Genomic DNA, 16405 nt, shown 5'->3' with positions numbered 1-16405 from the left:
AAATGCCACCGATCTTCCAATTCCAAAACCCTATGTGCAAATTGATTAGGGGTGTTCAAGGAAACCGTCCGAACTGTAAAACCGATCCGATCCGGACCGAACCATCCTATTTGGTCTGGTTCTGCAGTTCTGTGATCAGGTTATGGTTCCAAAAAAATAAGAACTGTTAATTTTGGTTCGGTTACTGGTTTTCAATTAAAAAACCGTGGTTAGAACTGGACCGGACCGTTTAAAACTAATATATATAATTATATAAAAATAAATACATGTGTAGAGATTAGTCTACTTTTTGAACATGAAAAAAGTTAGTACTACTGATTTAAGTAATGTTTTGGACATTGGAGTTGCTGTTTTTTACTTCAAGACTTGCTACTATATTTTATAGTTTATGATATAGGTTAATTTTAGTCCTAAATATAATTGGTCATTAATGTTTTATGTCGCTGAATTTAATTATTCCATAAGTGGTTTTGACTACTTTATTGGTGGTTTTCATCAATGTTTTTCGGTCGAGTGTCAAGTATTTTGTGAATCATATTGGGTTTTGATTCTTAATAAAATGTCTATTATTATTTTATGAGTTATTTGATATTTTAAATTTTATGAGTTTATGTTTTGTGAATAAGTGTTTGGATGCTAATTGGATAGAACTGGAACCGAACCAAAATCGGACCGGTTTTGCGGTTTGGTTCTGGTTAAGTTCCCGCATATATTGGTTAGGTTTTGGTTCTCAATTTCCTAAAACCGTTGGAAATGGTCCGATTACTGGTTTTATAGAGAACCGAACCAATCCGGACCATGTAAACCCCTAAAATTGATAGTTATTTGTATTTGTAGCTAGCTTAAAAGTTTAGTTGGAGAGTGCTGATAGGTGCTGAAAAGCACCCATTTATTCCGCCTAATCTATGCTTTGTCGGTCCATTTATATTGTTACTTGGTATGTTTTAACGTTTTGTGGTGTTTGTAGGTCTCAGAGACCAATGGGTGCGAAAAATACAATTTGGATGGTCTTATGGAATGTTGCCGCAAAAATGGGAATCGATCGTCTACAACCCGTAGGTGCACGTCTCAATTCAGCCTGGACATAAACCAAATTAATATTAATTGGCATTCGGGTAATGGCTAATTGTGCACGGTGAAATTGGGTCTTATGTTCAAGGATTCATTAGCGGGCCCAAGTATACTAAGGAATTGGAGAGGTTTGGTTAACATATAATCATTTAGACATAAACCAAATTAATTGGCATTCGGGTAATGGCTAATTGTGCACGGTGAAATTGGGTCTTATGTTCAAGGATTCATTAGTGGGCCCAAGTATACTAAGGATTTGGAGAGGTTTGGTTAACATAGAATCATTGTTCCTTGAGGAAATTTTGGCACGGCAATTATTATAAAGGTGGGCAGGAGCATCATATAAAAGGAAAAAAAAAAGATGGTTTCGTGTTTTGGGTGGAATTCTCGAAGAACAGAGGACAGAAGCTGCGCATATCACTAACTTCACGAACGAGAATTCCGGCTCCCATGACCGGCTAACTCCTCTCTAGGGGAAGCTGAAGCCTCATACCAAGTAACCGTGCTCTTTTGCGTAGATTAGGGTTTTTATTCGAATCGGATTATGTGTTCAAGAACTCATTCTATGATATCAATGGAATGGTTTTAATTATTTTTATTGGTTGAGTATTTGTATCCATGGTTTTCAAATACCGTTCATATAATGGTTTTTATTGTTCTCAATCCGGGTGATTGAGATGGGTTATGCTTGTGAGACGGACCGTGCCGTTAGGCAGCTAGATCGCGCTAGTGAGACGGTTCGTGCCGTGGGATAATCCATGCCGGTTGGCAGATTGTAGAAATTTACTTGGCCACTATCGATAGGGATTGCAAGCCCCAGCTATAGTGATTTGCGATTCAAGTGTTAACCCGGTCTATGCGATACACGGTTATGCAGTTAGGGTGGATTCTAAACCCTAGACCTTTCCTTCATCGTTTTCAAACCTTTTAATTAATTGCTCTAGTTTAATTAGCAGACTCAAGGCAATCCAAATCAATCAATCTTTTCTCTTCCGAATTAATCGTAAGTTAATCGAATTTTTAGTAACTTAGCCAATTTGTCCCTGTGGATTGACATTCGGTCTTGACCACTGTTCTATGGAGTAGTAGTTAACTCCAAAGTTTTATAAATATATTTTTAACACGGTACGACGCGGTCAAGTGCCATAAGGACAAGTAATTATATTTCGTGTCACTAAGAATAGGATCACATACTACACATTAATGAATCGATTTAGTGTTTAAACCACTAGCTAGCAAGTGTCTTAGGTATGGGCAATTCCAACCGAGGTGCATAGTGCCGTAGGCATGGAAAAACACTAGTATTTTATATATTCAATATGGATCTTGTTTGGTAGATCTCAATTTATTTTTTTAAACAAAGTTTTCGAAATCATAAAAAATATTATAGATTATAAGATATAAACAATTTTTTTGGACGTCCAAAAAATGAAACAAACACAACAAAGTGGGACGGAGGGAGCTAAAACACGTTGCAGATTGTGATGTAAAGTGAATGGTAAACATATTGTAAGGTTAGACCTTGTAATTTACATGAAAAAATCAAACTGATTCATATATTTTCATTGATGTTTGATCATATTGATTTTTAACAAGCATATTCTTCTCTCCATATTTTGCGAGTTGAACAGTTTAAATCATTTTGTAATGGGATAAAATTGGGAGTATGAAGGAGTTGGAGAGACAACTGATTTTTAAGAGGCATATTCTTCTCTCCACGTTTTGCGAGTTGAACAGTTTAAATCATTTTGTAATGGGATAAAATTGGGAATATGAAGGAGTCGGAGAGACAATGTAGGGTGAGAAGCTCATCCCCTTGAAATACAAATAAAAACAACTCAATGATGGATCGTTAAGATTTTAAAATTATAGTATTGAAAAATCAATGAAGAGTATATACAAGCGTGTGGAAATGTATTGAAAAATACGGAAAGTTTAGATAATTAATTTTGGTTTGATAAAATTAAACAATTTTATTGGAAATCGGTGAAGAGAATAGAAAAGTGCGTCAAAATGGATTGAAAAGTATAAGAAGGAAAGAGATTTTCACACACATTTTTCGATACGTGCACTCATTTTCTTATCTAAAAAATAGTTACATATATAAATTTTGTAGATAATTGATTTTGACACATATTTTTTGATAACGGCACTCCTATATTTGTCTTTTATGAACCCTAAAATTTAGAGTGTTTGTTATCAAATTTTTTGGGGTTTCCATAATTATTTCCCAAAATATTTTGGAGTATGTTTGTTAGTACTCCAATATTTTATTTTTCGAGAAACAAGAAAAATGGACGATCAATCATTTACTATCTCCAACTAACCTATGTTATTATAGATATACTAGTGTTTATCCGTACCTACGGCACTACTTACCCCAGTTGGAATTGAAATTACCATTTAAATCTTAATAGTGGCTCAAAACATTATTTCAATTTTTAGGTAGTTATAAAAAAATTAGAAAGGATAAAGGAAAATAGAGAAAATGATAACCAAAACCAAAAAAGTAGGAGTACTATGTGTCAGAGAAAGACCGAGAAAGAATGTTACCGAGGATAGTGGATTCCGAGTTCCAAGTGACTCACCGGCAAGGGCGATGACTGTTTGTGGCCGGACAATCAGAGGAGAGACTTTGATGAGAGAGAGAGAGATGGGGCGGCGACTGCTGTTTTTTTTTTTTATCAACAAAACAGAAGTTTGTACTGTAATATATTTGTAAGAGTGTAAGTATTTTCTTAAGAGAGTTGGAAAGCACACATGAGCCATTGGATCAAATGAATCCTAAACACTTCAACAACTTGTCCCCCGTCCTTTTGTTTTATAATAGAGATAGTACTGTAATCTTACAAAATGAATAATTCAAATCATCATAATAGAATCTCGGTACATACTTTACTTGAATTTATGTTGCGAAGAACAAATGAATCGGAGATTGTCTAAACTCCAAAACAGTATCCCACTCTTGGACCCTTGTTCCACATTTTTTCCAACATTTAATTTCTAAGAGGTTAAAGGAACCGAACAGGAGATTAATGGTTAGGAGAAAAACTTATTCATGACGGGGCGGAGCCGTGAATACATATTTAATTAGGAACATCTTTAGGAACATACATGTATTTGTGGTTACTATGCCAATTAAATTAAAACATACATATTTAGGAACATCTTTTTGTTCTGACACTGGTAATTCGTATCTTAAAATATCTCATTTTATTAATGATTACATAGTTTCATTTTTTTCGTTTCCTTTTTTTTTTTTTTTGAAGAGGATTAGATAGTTTCATTTCCTTCCCTTTATATAAAGCGTTAGTTCTTGGGACCGAACTTTCTTTCATTGTTCATCGTAAATTGTTTGTTTTGTCCTCGACCCTTGCAACTGCAACTCAACCGTGGCTAGCTTTTTCTTGATAAATATATGAAGCGTGAGCTCACATGTACAAATGTGTGGTGGGAAAAAGTTGCATCCATGTACCTTGTCTCGACGAACTGACATGTTTCGTTTTCTCTCTTTAGACATGACAAACTACCCTCTCCTTTCACAAATAATAATAATAATAATAATAATAATAATAATCTCTCTTATTAAGTACGTGAATGGGAACAGATTGTGTTAGCTTTCTATGATATAGCTCAATGATTCATAAATGGCAAAGTCTTAACAAAGTTAAATTTTAGAGCATCCGCAATGAAGTTTAATATATTTGTGTGTTAAAATATTTGTTAAAAGGTGTATTAAGATAAAAATAGATCTCATAAATGTGTGTTAGACATTGATAACGTAGCAGTGTGTTAGAAAATTCACAATGAGTTTGATAATTTTGTGTATTCAAATATTTGTTAGGATAAAAATGGATCTCACAAGTGTGTATTAGAAGTAGTTGATATTTATATTTCATGATTGAAATTTGAACTATAAAGATGGGATCCACTTATTGTTTGTTTGCATAAGTTTTTCTCCTAACCATTAATCTCTTGTTCGGTTCCTTTAACCTCTTAGAAATTAAATGCTGAAAGAGATGTAGAACAAGGGTCCAAGAATATGATACTATCTTGGAGTTCAGACAATCCCATTTCATTGATTCTTCACATCATAAACCAAAGCGTACCAAGATTCTATTATGACGATTTGAATTATTCATTTTGTAAGACCACAGTACTATATATTTATAAAAGCGTAGGTTAGTTGGAGATAGTAAATGATTGATAGTCCATTTTACTTGTTTATTGAAAAATAAAATATTGGAGTATTGACAAACATACTCCAAAATATTTTGGAAAATAATTATGAGAATTCCTGTTTTATTGATTTGGACCACTGTTTTGAAATGTAACGTAATATAATTGATTTGGAGAAAATAAATATTTATACAGCGGTGTAAATAATTTATGCTGATATAAAATTTGGGAATCTGAAATTCTGAATGGCGGTTGACCCACAAAATAAAAGTAAAAAATCCAAAAGAAATAGCGCCATTCCTAAGCTGCGTTCGTTTTGTTCATCTCTCTTGTTCCTTCCCGTTTAGAGAGAGAGAGAGAGAGAGAGACTGATGGGCTCTTCTGCTACTCTTCGTCTCCTCTTCCCTCTCTCAGTTTTGCTCTGTATTACTTCTTGCTTAAGTCACGCAACTATATTCCCAGGTAATTGACATCTCTCCCCTTCTCAAATCCTCCGCTTCGTTTGAACTGGTTAAAATTGGGGAAGCTATTATTGGGGATCATTGATCTGGTAGAACTCCTTTTAGATTTGTATTTTACTTTTTTCCCGTATCCTGTAAACGCATGGTTAGGGTTTTGCTCTTTAGTTGCTTTTTTCCTCGATGTGAAAAAGTGGCTAATGTTCTTGAATCTTTGAGAGGTTCTTTATTTGAATGCTTGAGTCTTTTTCGTTTTTTAAACTTCGTTAACGCGGTTGCTTCATAGGTTCAATATGCAGTTCTTGTTTCTTTTTGCATGTGTTATGGTTTGAAATTTGAATGCTTACGTTTTTTAAGTTCTTGAATTTTGTTAAGGCGGTTGCATCATTGGTTTAATAAATTCTTCCATGTGTTATTCTTGGGATTTAAAATTGTAGATATGGACTCCGACTGAAGCAAGGATAGTTGAAAAATCGAATCATCTTCGTCCTTTTTCTTCTTTTTCAAAAGGGTATTTTTGTTCCCATAGCGAAAGTTCTTGTAATACGATCGTCCTCAACTAATTGGAGAGAATCGGGGCGCTTGGCCCAACGGTTAAAGCATTCATTGCACCTATGTGCAATGAAGTTGTGGGTTCGATTCGTATGGAGAGGAAGTCGACACCGTTGGGTAGTATAAATGTTTCTAGCTTATGGCAAAAAAAGAAAAACTAATTGAAGTGACATTTTTTTTGATAAGTAAAAGACTATATTACCAAAAAGGCATGAAGGGAATGCTGCCCGTATAAAAGGCATTCTTTGAGGTGTTGGCCGGTTATCTCAGTCTTTATCTGCAGTACACTATCACGACATATTGGGATTGGGAAAATTGGGACTCTTTTGGTTAATTCAGTCATCTGTCTTTGTCTATTGTTGTTCATGTGACTGAACCAACTATAATTCAACTTTTTTCAGAACATTTTGAACAGCTTAAAGGCTGAATTTCTGGGTCACTCGAGTAATGAAATTCTGAATTCAGCGGGTACAAGAATGTATCATGCAGTTCTTGGAACAACTTACTTCCTTTGTTATCTAAGTTATACCTACTTGCTTTTACGTCCCCTCTTCTGATATTCCTTTTTGGTAGTTAATTATATCCAGATGTAACAATGCAGGGATTGACTTGGAAAATCCAGTTATTGATGTGACTCCATCCCTCCTCTCTCCTTGTACCTCATCTCCTCTCGGTGCCAAAGAAGTATTATGGTGTGGGCGCATTCGAGTTGCTGGTCAATCGAGACTGAAACTTGGGAGTTACGCTACTGCATATCAGGTTACTTCGGCCCCATCCGTGGTAATTCCTGAGAAACTACACAACAAAATTCAGATATGTTTTCACAAGTAAGTGAAATGTCCTGGACTATTGGCTCTTAAGTTCCCTCCTCCCGTTTCTTTCTCTGTTACCTTAGTGCACTGGTTATCGTGATTGAGACTTGCGTATGACTCAGGATGCGTTGTGCAGGAATGCTTCGCGTGGTCTATGTCAATGCGAAAAAGATGAGTGGAAATCTGTTCAAAATGGGCTTTGGAGCTCTGTTATGTCACCTTATGGGGAAAGATTTGTCGATGTGAAGTTTGCTGCAGATATTCCTGGTTCTGTGACAGTAACAGTCAAAGAAGGTTAGGCATTTGTTTTCTGGTGCCCGAGTTTAGGTTTTCATTGTGTTGTCTCTCTCTCTCTCTCTCTCCCCCTGTGTTGTTTGTGGCCTGTGTTGTTTGTGGGGTGTGATTTGAAGATGTTTGTCCTGTTTTGTGTTTTGTGCAGAGTTTCAAAGATGGCGTCTCCTTTGTCTTGCTCTTGGGTTTATTTTGTTGCTGCTGGCACCAGTGGTCAGCGGTTGGGTTCCATTCTATTATAGCAGTTCGATGGCGATTGGAGTTTTACTTGTCATCATAATCATTCTTTTTCAGGTATTGGCATTTTGGTGTGCATCATCTATGTACATTTTGATGGTGATCTGCTGTGTTTCTGTTTGTTCTACTCTTTCACATGGCGTGGCCTTTTTTTTGTAAGGGTTTCAAACCCTATCCCTAACAACATCCATGGTTCTCATGAATGCCTGAACAAAAAATGTTGTTGTTTATGCATAATCATTTTCCTTCTAGGTTGGTTAATAATTGGAAAATACATTTACGAGGGGAGTTATTGGAACCATAGGAGCTGAAGTCTATGAATAATATTTTCACATGGGTGTTTCTGTGTAGTGTGTTGGGCCTGTTGGCCTTTTTGTTAGAGCTGAAAATGATCAAAACTTACCTTGTAGTTTTTGGAGCAGAGATGGTGGGTTTGGAAGCCTGATTTGGTTTGGCTGGCCACTCGTGGATGATTAAAATCCTTAGGATATCCATTGCAACGAAGGAATTTGGACTCTTTTGTCCATTCGATACACAGTAAAATACTAGTCTGAAGATGTACCCAATTGGGGACCCCGTAAATATGTGTCAAGCTTTGATTGTTTGTTTAGCTTGATTGTGATTCGTGCGATTGCGTGTGTGGGGTTTTGGGTTGAGTCTGCAGCAGAAGTATGCTGACCTTTCTCGAGAGTTACCTTTAGTACAAATCCCTTCCCCCTCCCCTGTGGAGAAGTTGCGCTAACCTCCACTATCCATGTTTGTCGTTTAACAGAGCAAATGGGATTCGGATAATGACTTTAATGTCCTCAATTAGGTTCGAAGATTACCATACTATCCTCTTCATCTTCCTCTCTCATAATCTCACTTGTGTCTTCTATGCTTTCTTCCCCAATGCCCAACATCCTCAATCAACCGCCACCATTGCTAAATCTACTACATGCGAAATCAACTGCTGCCATCAACCTCCAGCCGCCGCCGCCTCCACTGCCACTCTGCACCAACACCTCTCCCTCACCGGCCATATTGCACCTCCACCTTGCGCCCACAAATTAGGCATCAGCAAAAATTTCCATCACTGTGATCATGCCAACAAATCATCACCGTTACAAGCAAATCCCTCACCTTACAAATCAACTTTCCCAACAGCCGAATCCGTCCTCAATACCACATTCCACCGCCACTGTCCCCTATCATCCATTGCCCTCAACATCATCCACTACAAAATCCAAACCGACTGCTGGATTTGGATTTCGCTGAGACCAAAGGTGGAAAGGGGTATGGGCGGAGCAGTGTCAGTGACTACAGCACAAGTGTCATGTGCCACCTCTGGTCGAAATATATCAAGGAAGAGTGGGAGAGCAATATTGAGATTAGCTGTTTGTGGCGGTGGTTCTAAGCTGTTCTGGCATCTATGCTTCTCTTGGTGGTCCATGATGGTGGTTGAGGCCTGCTCGTGATGGCGGTCATCTGAATTCTGAGGCTGCTTGTGGGGATTCTTGATGGCCATTGTCGGTGGTGGTTCATTGTCGGTGGTGATTCATGGTGGTGGTGGTTTGGGTGGCTGTTGTTAAGGAGGATAAGGGGAAGATGGATTTGAGCAGGTAAATTGACTAACAGATGGGGTTTAATGAATTGCGACTAATAACCTGAAGGAGGTCAGTTTAGTTTCTCAAAGATAAAAGGGGATATATATTGAAGGCAAGCCCCACGTGTGGTTAGTGTAATTGTCCTCATTTTTGTTTCAAGGAATTAGACTCCTAGTGCCATAACTGTTGTGGCACAAATTTGCTTACCATCATGTTTGTATGAATTTCTGTGGAAAACAAAAATACAAAAATTCTTTATAGTTATACCTCATCTGAATATACGAATAAAACGTATCTCATTGGATTGCTGATGTAATTGTTTTAGGGGATGAAATTATTACCAACTGGGAGGAAAAGTTTCTTCTACTACACTATTTATGGTTCAGTGGTAAGTGCTTTCGTCTAGTGTTGTTTGGAACTCATTCTTATTATGTTTATTGTCCTAAGCTTGTAAACTGACTTGTGTTTATTGTCAGCTTGGAGCAGGGTCTTTCCTGTTAAATTACTTTTCAATGTTGGTCAATTCAATTCTTGTCAGCTTTGGGCTGAGTGAAGAGATGCACAATCCGGTATGTAATACAAATCTGTGTATGCAATACTTTCCTCTTTAAGTACTGTAATCCTGTTTTTTCCTGATCTGGAACCTATTGTTGTTGAAATTTTGTACGTGAATTTGCCATAGTAAACTCTATCCCTCCTCTGGAAAATGATTAGTACTAGCTTTATCTCTTCAACTGAAACTGACAATGGAGAGTTCTTGGTTGTCTTACCATTTGACCTGCCATTACACCTGATGACTGAAGAAGAGAGGAAAATGCCAATAGTATCTGCAGTTGTCTTTGGCTCTGTTTGGAGCTTGTGAAAAGTGAGGGAAGAGAAGGGAAAATAATTAACAACGAAAATGGGAGATAAAAATTGGGATATTTTACGGAAAATCCTATGTGTACCGACCATTTTTGGACCGAAACCGTACCGACGGCCGCGCGCGGCCGTCTCCGGCCACCGGACGGCCGATCCGAGCCGTCCAAAAATTTTAAAAAAAAAAACCGAGGGGCCCAACGCGGGAATCAACGTCATCCGATGTGTGTAGGGTGCTTGATCTAAACACCCTATTTTTCGTGTATACATATATACACGAAAAATAGGGTGTTTAGATCAAGCACCCTACACACATCGGATGACGTTGATTCCCGCGTTGGGCCCCTCGGTTTTTTTTTTTAAAATTTTTGGACGGCTCGGATCGGCCGTCCGGTGGCCGGAGACGGCCGCGCGCGGCCGTCGGTACGGTTTCGGTCCAAAATGGTCGGTGTATATAGCAGTACTCATATTTTACTATCCTTAGAAGTTAGATCTCTATTTTCCATTTTCTCTTCTCTTCTCTCACAAACCAAACAAGGGAAGGGAAATTTTTTAAGCTTTCCCCTTTCCCCATGTTCCAAACAAAGGGCCTGTCTCTGAAGTTGATTACTTTGCACTTCCATCCACATTTACAAACTTGTGAAGCTTTGATAATTTTCTCGCATGATCTGTTCAAGTTATCACTTTCTTGTACATGAATTTGATTATAAGTGAATATTCTCTTTTAGTCATTAGTTTCTTCCTTGGGCAGACGACCTTTTCCATTCTTGTTTTTCTATTTTAAATGATTTTGAAAGGAAACAGGAGAAACAACCTTAGTACATGCGTTATAATTTATAAGAAGAGAAGCCTCAGCAAAACCTACCTAATTGAGGTGTCCATGTTCCTCAAACGTTTGGAAAAGGGAAGATCTTAAAGGGAGTCTCCCCTGAAAGCTTAAACGACTTGGGACTTACCAAGATAGGTTTCAAATGTACTCAGATAATAGGTTATAAATATTGTCAAATTTGACACCAAATGAATTTCCATGAGGACATTGGTGGAATCGAGCAGAAAGATGATCAACAGTCTTTTAGCGAAAGCATGTTGACTAAAACCACTGGAAATTGGAGAGAACATTGAAACAAAAGCAAACAGATCATCAATATCCTGGGTGCGCTCCGCTTATGGCTTTTGAGATGAACAAGGGGATAGACCCTTTCTTGCATGTACAGTTGAAAGCTCTCTGTCTTCATTAGTTCTGTTTTCAATGTCATATGCCTTAGTGTTACTGTATCCATAACCTCACTTAGCTGTATCCTAATTTAGTCTTTCCACGGGGCCAAAAGACTAAATTTCCTTTTTTTGCTGTAGTGTCTTGTTTTAAACTGTAAGGTCCCCAATGTTTTGTATTTTTAGCAAGTTTTATGAAGGTATCTCTGTACAATATACTAAGCTTGTGTATGACTTGCGGTGTTCAAATAAAAAAGTTCCACAAATATTCACGTCAACAGCTTATTTTTCTCTCCCCTTTTAGTTCGTTTTTCCACTTGGAAAAAAACCCCATTCAAACTTCCCTCGTGTTCAAACTTTCTTTCTTAATAAGATCACCATAGTTAATGTTAATGTGGAAACTTTATATCCATCTCAAAATCAATTGGCAATGAGTGGAGAGGTCCCGCATGTTATTAAGTTATCACTCATTCCACTCCCAAACAATGTGGGACTATATTTCTTTAACATCCCCCCTCATGTGTAGCTACATTTGATGTCTGTCACGTGTAGTCTCTTTTTGAGTCTATCATTGTGCAGCCTCTTTGCTGGTCTGTCATCGTGGAATGTGGATTGTGATTTTTTTAAAATGGTGGGTGGAATGGGCCCCGCTCTAATACCTTGTGGAAACTTTATATCCATCTCAAAACCAATTGGCAATGAATGGAGAGGTTCCTCATGTTATTAAGTGATCACACATTCCACTCCCAAACAATGTGGGACTATATTTCCTTAACAGTTAAATTGTAAATCAATGAGGGGTAAATACCGTTAAAAATAATAGAATTTGAACATTAATGTGCCTATTTCGTCATGCATCGCACGGGGCACAGCTTGTTAAGAACTGTTGTGGCGCGATTATTTGCATGCGGTACTTAGATGAAAAGTTTGTGTATCTCTAGCTTTTTGATAATTTTCCTTGATACATTTGTGGTTTTTGACTGCTTCCCCATTTATTTTTCTGAAGTATTCACCTTGCTTGGTGACAGGTTTCTGTTTTTGTGCTACTCTTGATTGTCCTTGCAGGAGCTGCTCTAGGGTATTGGATTGTGCGGAAATTTGTTATTTCCGAAGATGGAAGTGTGGATGTTGGCGTAGCTCAATTTGTGAAATGGGCCATGCGCGTCATTGCAGTCACGTTTATCTTCCAAGTAATGTGATGTTTTGGTTGTGTATCACTTGACCTGATGGAAATTGCACAAAAAGTGCAATTTTGTTTGAATTCTTGCAATTCCTTTCTATCTACAGAATTGCAGTGCTTCTAATATTTGGTTCTTATTGTATGTCAGAGCACTCTTGATATGCCTTTGGCAATGGGGGCATTGGGTTCTTGTTTGGCTATCTGCTCTCTTTTTACTTCCTTGGAGTGGAATGGTCCAGAGTAAGTTCCTTGTACCGTTTCTTTCCTGTCCTCTCCCCTTGCACATCATGTCGGTGGACTGGGAATTCTTTACCAATTAAATTTTCACATGAAATGCTTTATTTCATCTCTTCAACTTAATTAACCCTAGTAAATGAAAAACTTTGTGAAAGTTGTTGAGATTTTTTGAGTATGTCAAGTTTCTTTCAGGATGGTTGATTCAAATAAAGTCAGCGACTCAGCATCAATGCTGGATTTGTCAAAACTCGTGGTCTGCTTGGTTGAATGTAGATATGGCCATAAGTGTCGGTATTGATGTTTTTGTGAAGTCGATAATTCCATCTCTGTTTCTTTCTAGCATTTGGCGAAAGCCTTTGGTATGGGATCAAGGGTCTAGGATAGAATTTAAACGGAAGGCACTGTTACTTTGGCTATAGATAGGCCTAGCAATATTTTTTGGTTCTGCAGTTTTGGTGGAACAATCAAAAGCTTTCATATTTTTGGCATTGACACATTTCCTATTGTTAATGTATTTCGTAATTTGAATGTAGTGATATCGCTACTTTTGGGAATTCCTTGTATTCTGGAAGTGGGAGTCCTTGGGGGAGTGGAAAACAGTTTACTTCAAGACAAAATCGTGCAGAATTTCTCAGCAGATCTGGCAAGTTGGGTCCACGAGGAAAACAGTGGAACAGCCCACAGAGATCTCCTGCTTGGTCTGACTCTCCTTCGAAAGGTACACACTATGTTTAACCTGGTATTTCCTCTCCCAACATTTGTTGCATCTCCTCAGACATGTTTCACTAAAAGGAGGTAATTCATCAAAACAACCCTGATATTCTTCTGGTGGGGCCACTGGGCTCATCCAATTATATGCTGGCTACTACTCCCTCTTCTTTTTCCTTTACTGTCATGGTTCATGGATACCTTCTGTACAGGGAATTGGAAGCTGTAGCTGATATAGAACTTATACTAGTATTTATTACATGGACTGAAAATATTGAGAGAGATGGTAATGGTATGGCAATATGTGATATAAGATTGAACAATAGTGTTAAGTGTTAGATACTTGGGTCATTAAGAAAACGTCGCATTATATCTTTGGGATGATAATTATATCGATGCTTATTTGGGAGAGTGAAAAAATGGTTCAAAACTTGAGCGGCACGTTTGTCAGGAGTGTACAGACCTTTTTCAGTCGTTGCTGACCAGTTCTTTCATTATGCTAGAGGTCTCACATAAAATTTCATGAGTGTCTTTTGTTTTCTGAAGCCAGTTCAAGGGTTTGGTTCCATCCAACTACTGGAACCTGGCTAAACCTTGCGTCTTCCAATTGCACCAAGCCCACTCTGCTCACCTTGTTTTCTCCACTAAAACATCTTTGGTTGTAGACCTCTTGAACTACAATTAATGTTGTGCGTTTGCTTATGAATAGTTGTCTTCTTCGAAGCACCACACCTCTTCCAGACATGACATGCTGTGGACACCTGTCAAATATGACTGAATACATTTATGGTTCTTTGATATAATCTTTTGATCAGACACTTTGCAGACGCATTGGGGCACACCAAATGCACACTAGGAGGTTAGATGCAATGTTAAAACTTGGGCCTGCATAGTTCAGGAATACTTCTAGTGAATGTTAGCAGTGTTCTTGTCTTTTATCTCAATTTGATAGAAATAATATTCTGAATTTCATGCTAGACGAGACGCTTACTTACCTGCACTCTTTGCGTTCCCGTCGGGAAACATGAAATCCTCTTCCTCGGTGTCAAAGAGAAGTAAAGGGAGATCAATATTTTATTAGGATCCTGAGATGAAGACATCTTGAGTGTTACTCCAAGATGCAATCCATAAAGGGGGATGGAGGTGGATCCAAATTAGGTATACCGGGATGGTTAATATTCTTATACGTCTATTCCACTACATTCTCGTGTCCTCAGGCTAAAGGCCCTTATATCAGCATATATTGTATAAATAATTGAATAGATTACTACATTCTAGAATCATTAGGCTAGAGGCGCTTATAGGAACAGATATTTTATATGAATTTCATGATGGAGATGTCCTCAACATCTCTGTATCCTACTTTTTAAAAAGATGACTCGTCTGCTTGTCTGCGTCATGTCCGTATCCACATCCACATCTTTAGCTTTTCTTGGAGGACATCCTTGTCTATTTAAGTGTTGGGGCATTGCCAGTTCCCCTTTGCGTCAAGTTTTTTCTCCGTCCATAGGTTTTGTTTTATTGACCTATGACAGAAATTATCTATTTGGTGAGCGAAGCTGGGTTTTTTTTTTTTGGGAAGATCGTTATGGTAGAGAATGATTTATGGAGATGATTTCTTCACAAAAATTTCTACCATCAATTTGCAAGGTTAACTGCACTACAATGTTAATATGTTTAAAGCAAGGTTTTTGGCCTTCTAACCTATGCATGCTCTTCATTTGCTTTCTGTGTGGCTGTTTCAGGCATAAGATCTCCAACCACTGGTAGGTTGGTAAGAAATCAGCCGGATCACTATTCAACCTTCCACAGGACACCCAACAGAAAAAAGTACTCGAAAAAGGAATGGGAGGAATTTACGGAGAAATCAACACGGCAAGCCATGGCTGAATTGGCATCCTCTCCGGAGTTCACTGACTGGATTATCAAGAATGCTAATCGAATTCAACGTATTCCGGATGATAGTTCACTTGATACAATTGGAAGTGGGTCAGATTCCACAGACGCGAATGTTGCAGAGAGTTGTGACCGATTTAGTTTCTTCAAATGGTAGCTGACACTGTATACCTTACCAGTTTCTGATCCCGTCTTGGCATTAGGATAGCAATTTATTGGGTACCTTTTTCCCCAACAACCTTTGGGTACCTTAGTTGTACAATCATGAGTTGGAGGCTTGACATACATCTCCTTTGTCAAAATCATTTTTCCCCGTGTCAATGTGTAAAGTTATATTTGATCATGTTGTTAACGATTTATTTTTTTATACTAAACTTGGATTGAAAACAAATGGACCCTACTTTAGTTATGTTTAACAAATATGGCAACCCCTGTGGTTTTCAACTAAGGCATTATTACTATAGTATACCAGAGGTACTAAAAATTACAATCCTGGTTGTATTCGCAGTATTGGTCGGCAGTTGAGTCAACTAACCGATTATGTTTATGTCGGCTGTTATGGGTTTTTTTTTTTTTTTTTTGATAATAGCCGTTATGATTTTTGAGATACCAAAAGTAATCCTTGCCAATTTATTACCATATTAAAAACTGACTTTACCAAAAGTATATCATTTGTGGAAGTGAGAGAGCTACATGTCTCTTTAAAAATTAAATTTTGCAAAGGATTGTCTATCTGGAAGTGCGGAGTATGTATGAGTAATCAGAAAGATTTTTCATTATATCCTTAGTTCTCTAGGCCCCTCGGCCACTAGTGCATCACAATTTTTGAGATTAATTATTCGTTGACGAGAGGAATAATAAAATATACTAACAGAAGTTGTAAAATATTCAAATTTGACGACACTAAACACAAAAAAGACAGTTCTTGCGGAAAAAAAAAATCTCGTTTAGGGATTTTTTTTGTTGCTCTTGGTCGTTGTATTTTATTTTTTGGACACCTCTTATTGAGATGAAAGATCAATCCAAAAAAATATAACACGAAAAAGACTAGAAAAAACCAAAGTACAAATTTAAGAAGAATTGGCCCACATCAACGTGGGGCTGGTGGTGGAACACGAAACAACGTTT

General features: G+C 37.7%; 1 protein-coding gene across 1 annotated transcript; it reads left to right on the top strand.

Moving 5' to 3' along the window:
* Positions 1 to 5539: 5539 nt before the first annotated feature.
* LOC131318459 (uncharacterized) lies at positions 5540 to 15668 on the top strand. The gene is made up of 10 exons (XM_058348253.1): positions 5540 to 5712; positions 6862 to 7087; positions 7209 to 7366; positions 7512 to 7657; positions 9512 to 9574; positions 9663 to 9755; positions 12285 to 12446; positions 12585 to 12676; positions 13207 to 13391; positions 15127 to 15668. Exons 1-10 carry the CDS (start codon positions 5622 to 5624, stop codon positions 15432 to 15434), a joined length of 1524 nt encoding a protein of 507 aa, XP_058204236.1. The 5' UTR covers positions 5540 to 5621; the 3' UTR covers positions 15435 to 15668.
* Positions 15669 to 16405: the final 737 nt, after the last annotated feature.

The sequence above is a fragment of the Rhododendron vialii genome, chromosome 3a (genome assembly GCF_030253575.1).
Source record: "Rhododendron vialii isolate Sample 1 chromosome 3a, ASM3025357v1".
In the NCBI taxonomy this organism is placed as follows: domain Eukaryota; kingdom Viridiplantae; phylum Streptophyta; class Magnoliopsida; order Ericales; family Ericaceae; genus Rhododendron; species Rhododendron vialii.
Note: the sequence above shows the minus strand (reverse complement) of the source record. Positions and strands in the feature narration are given on the sequence as shown.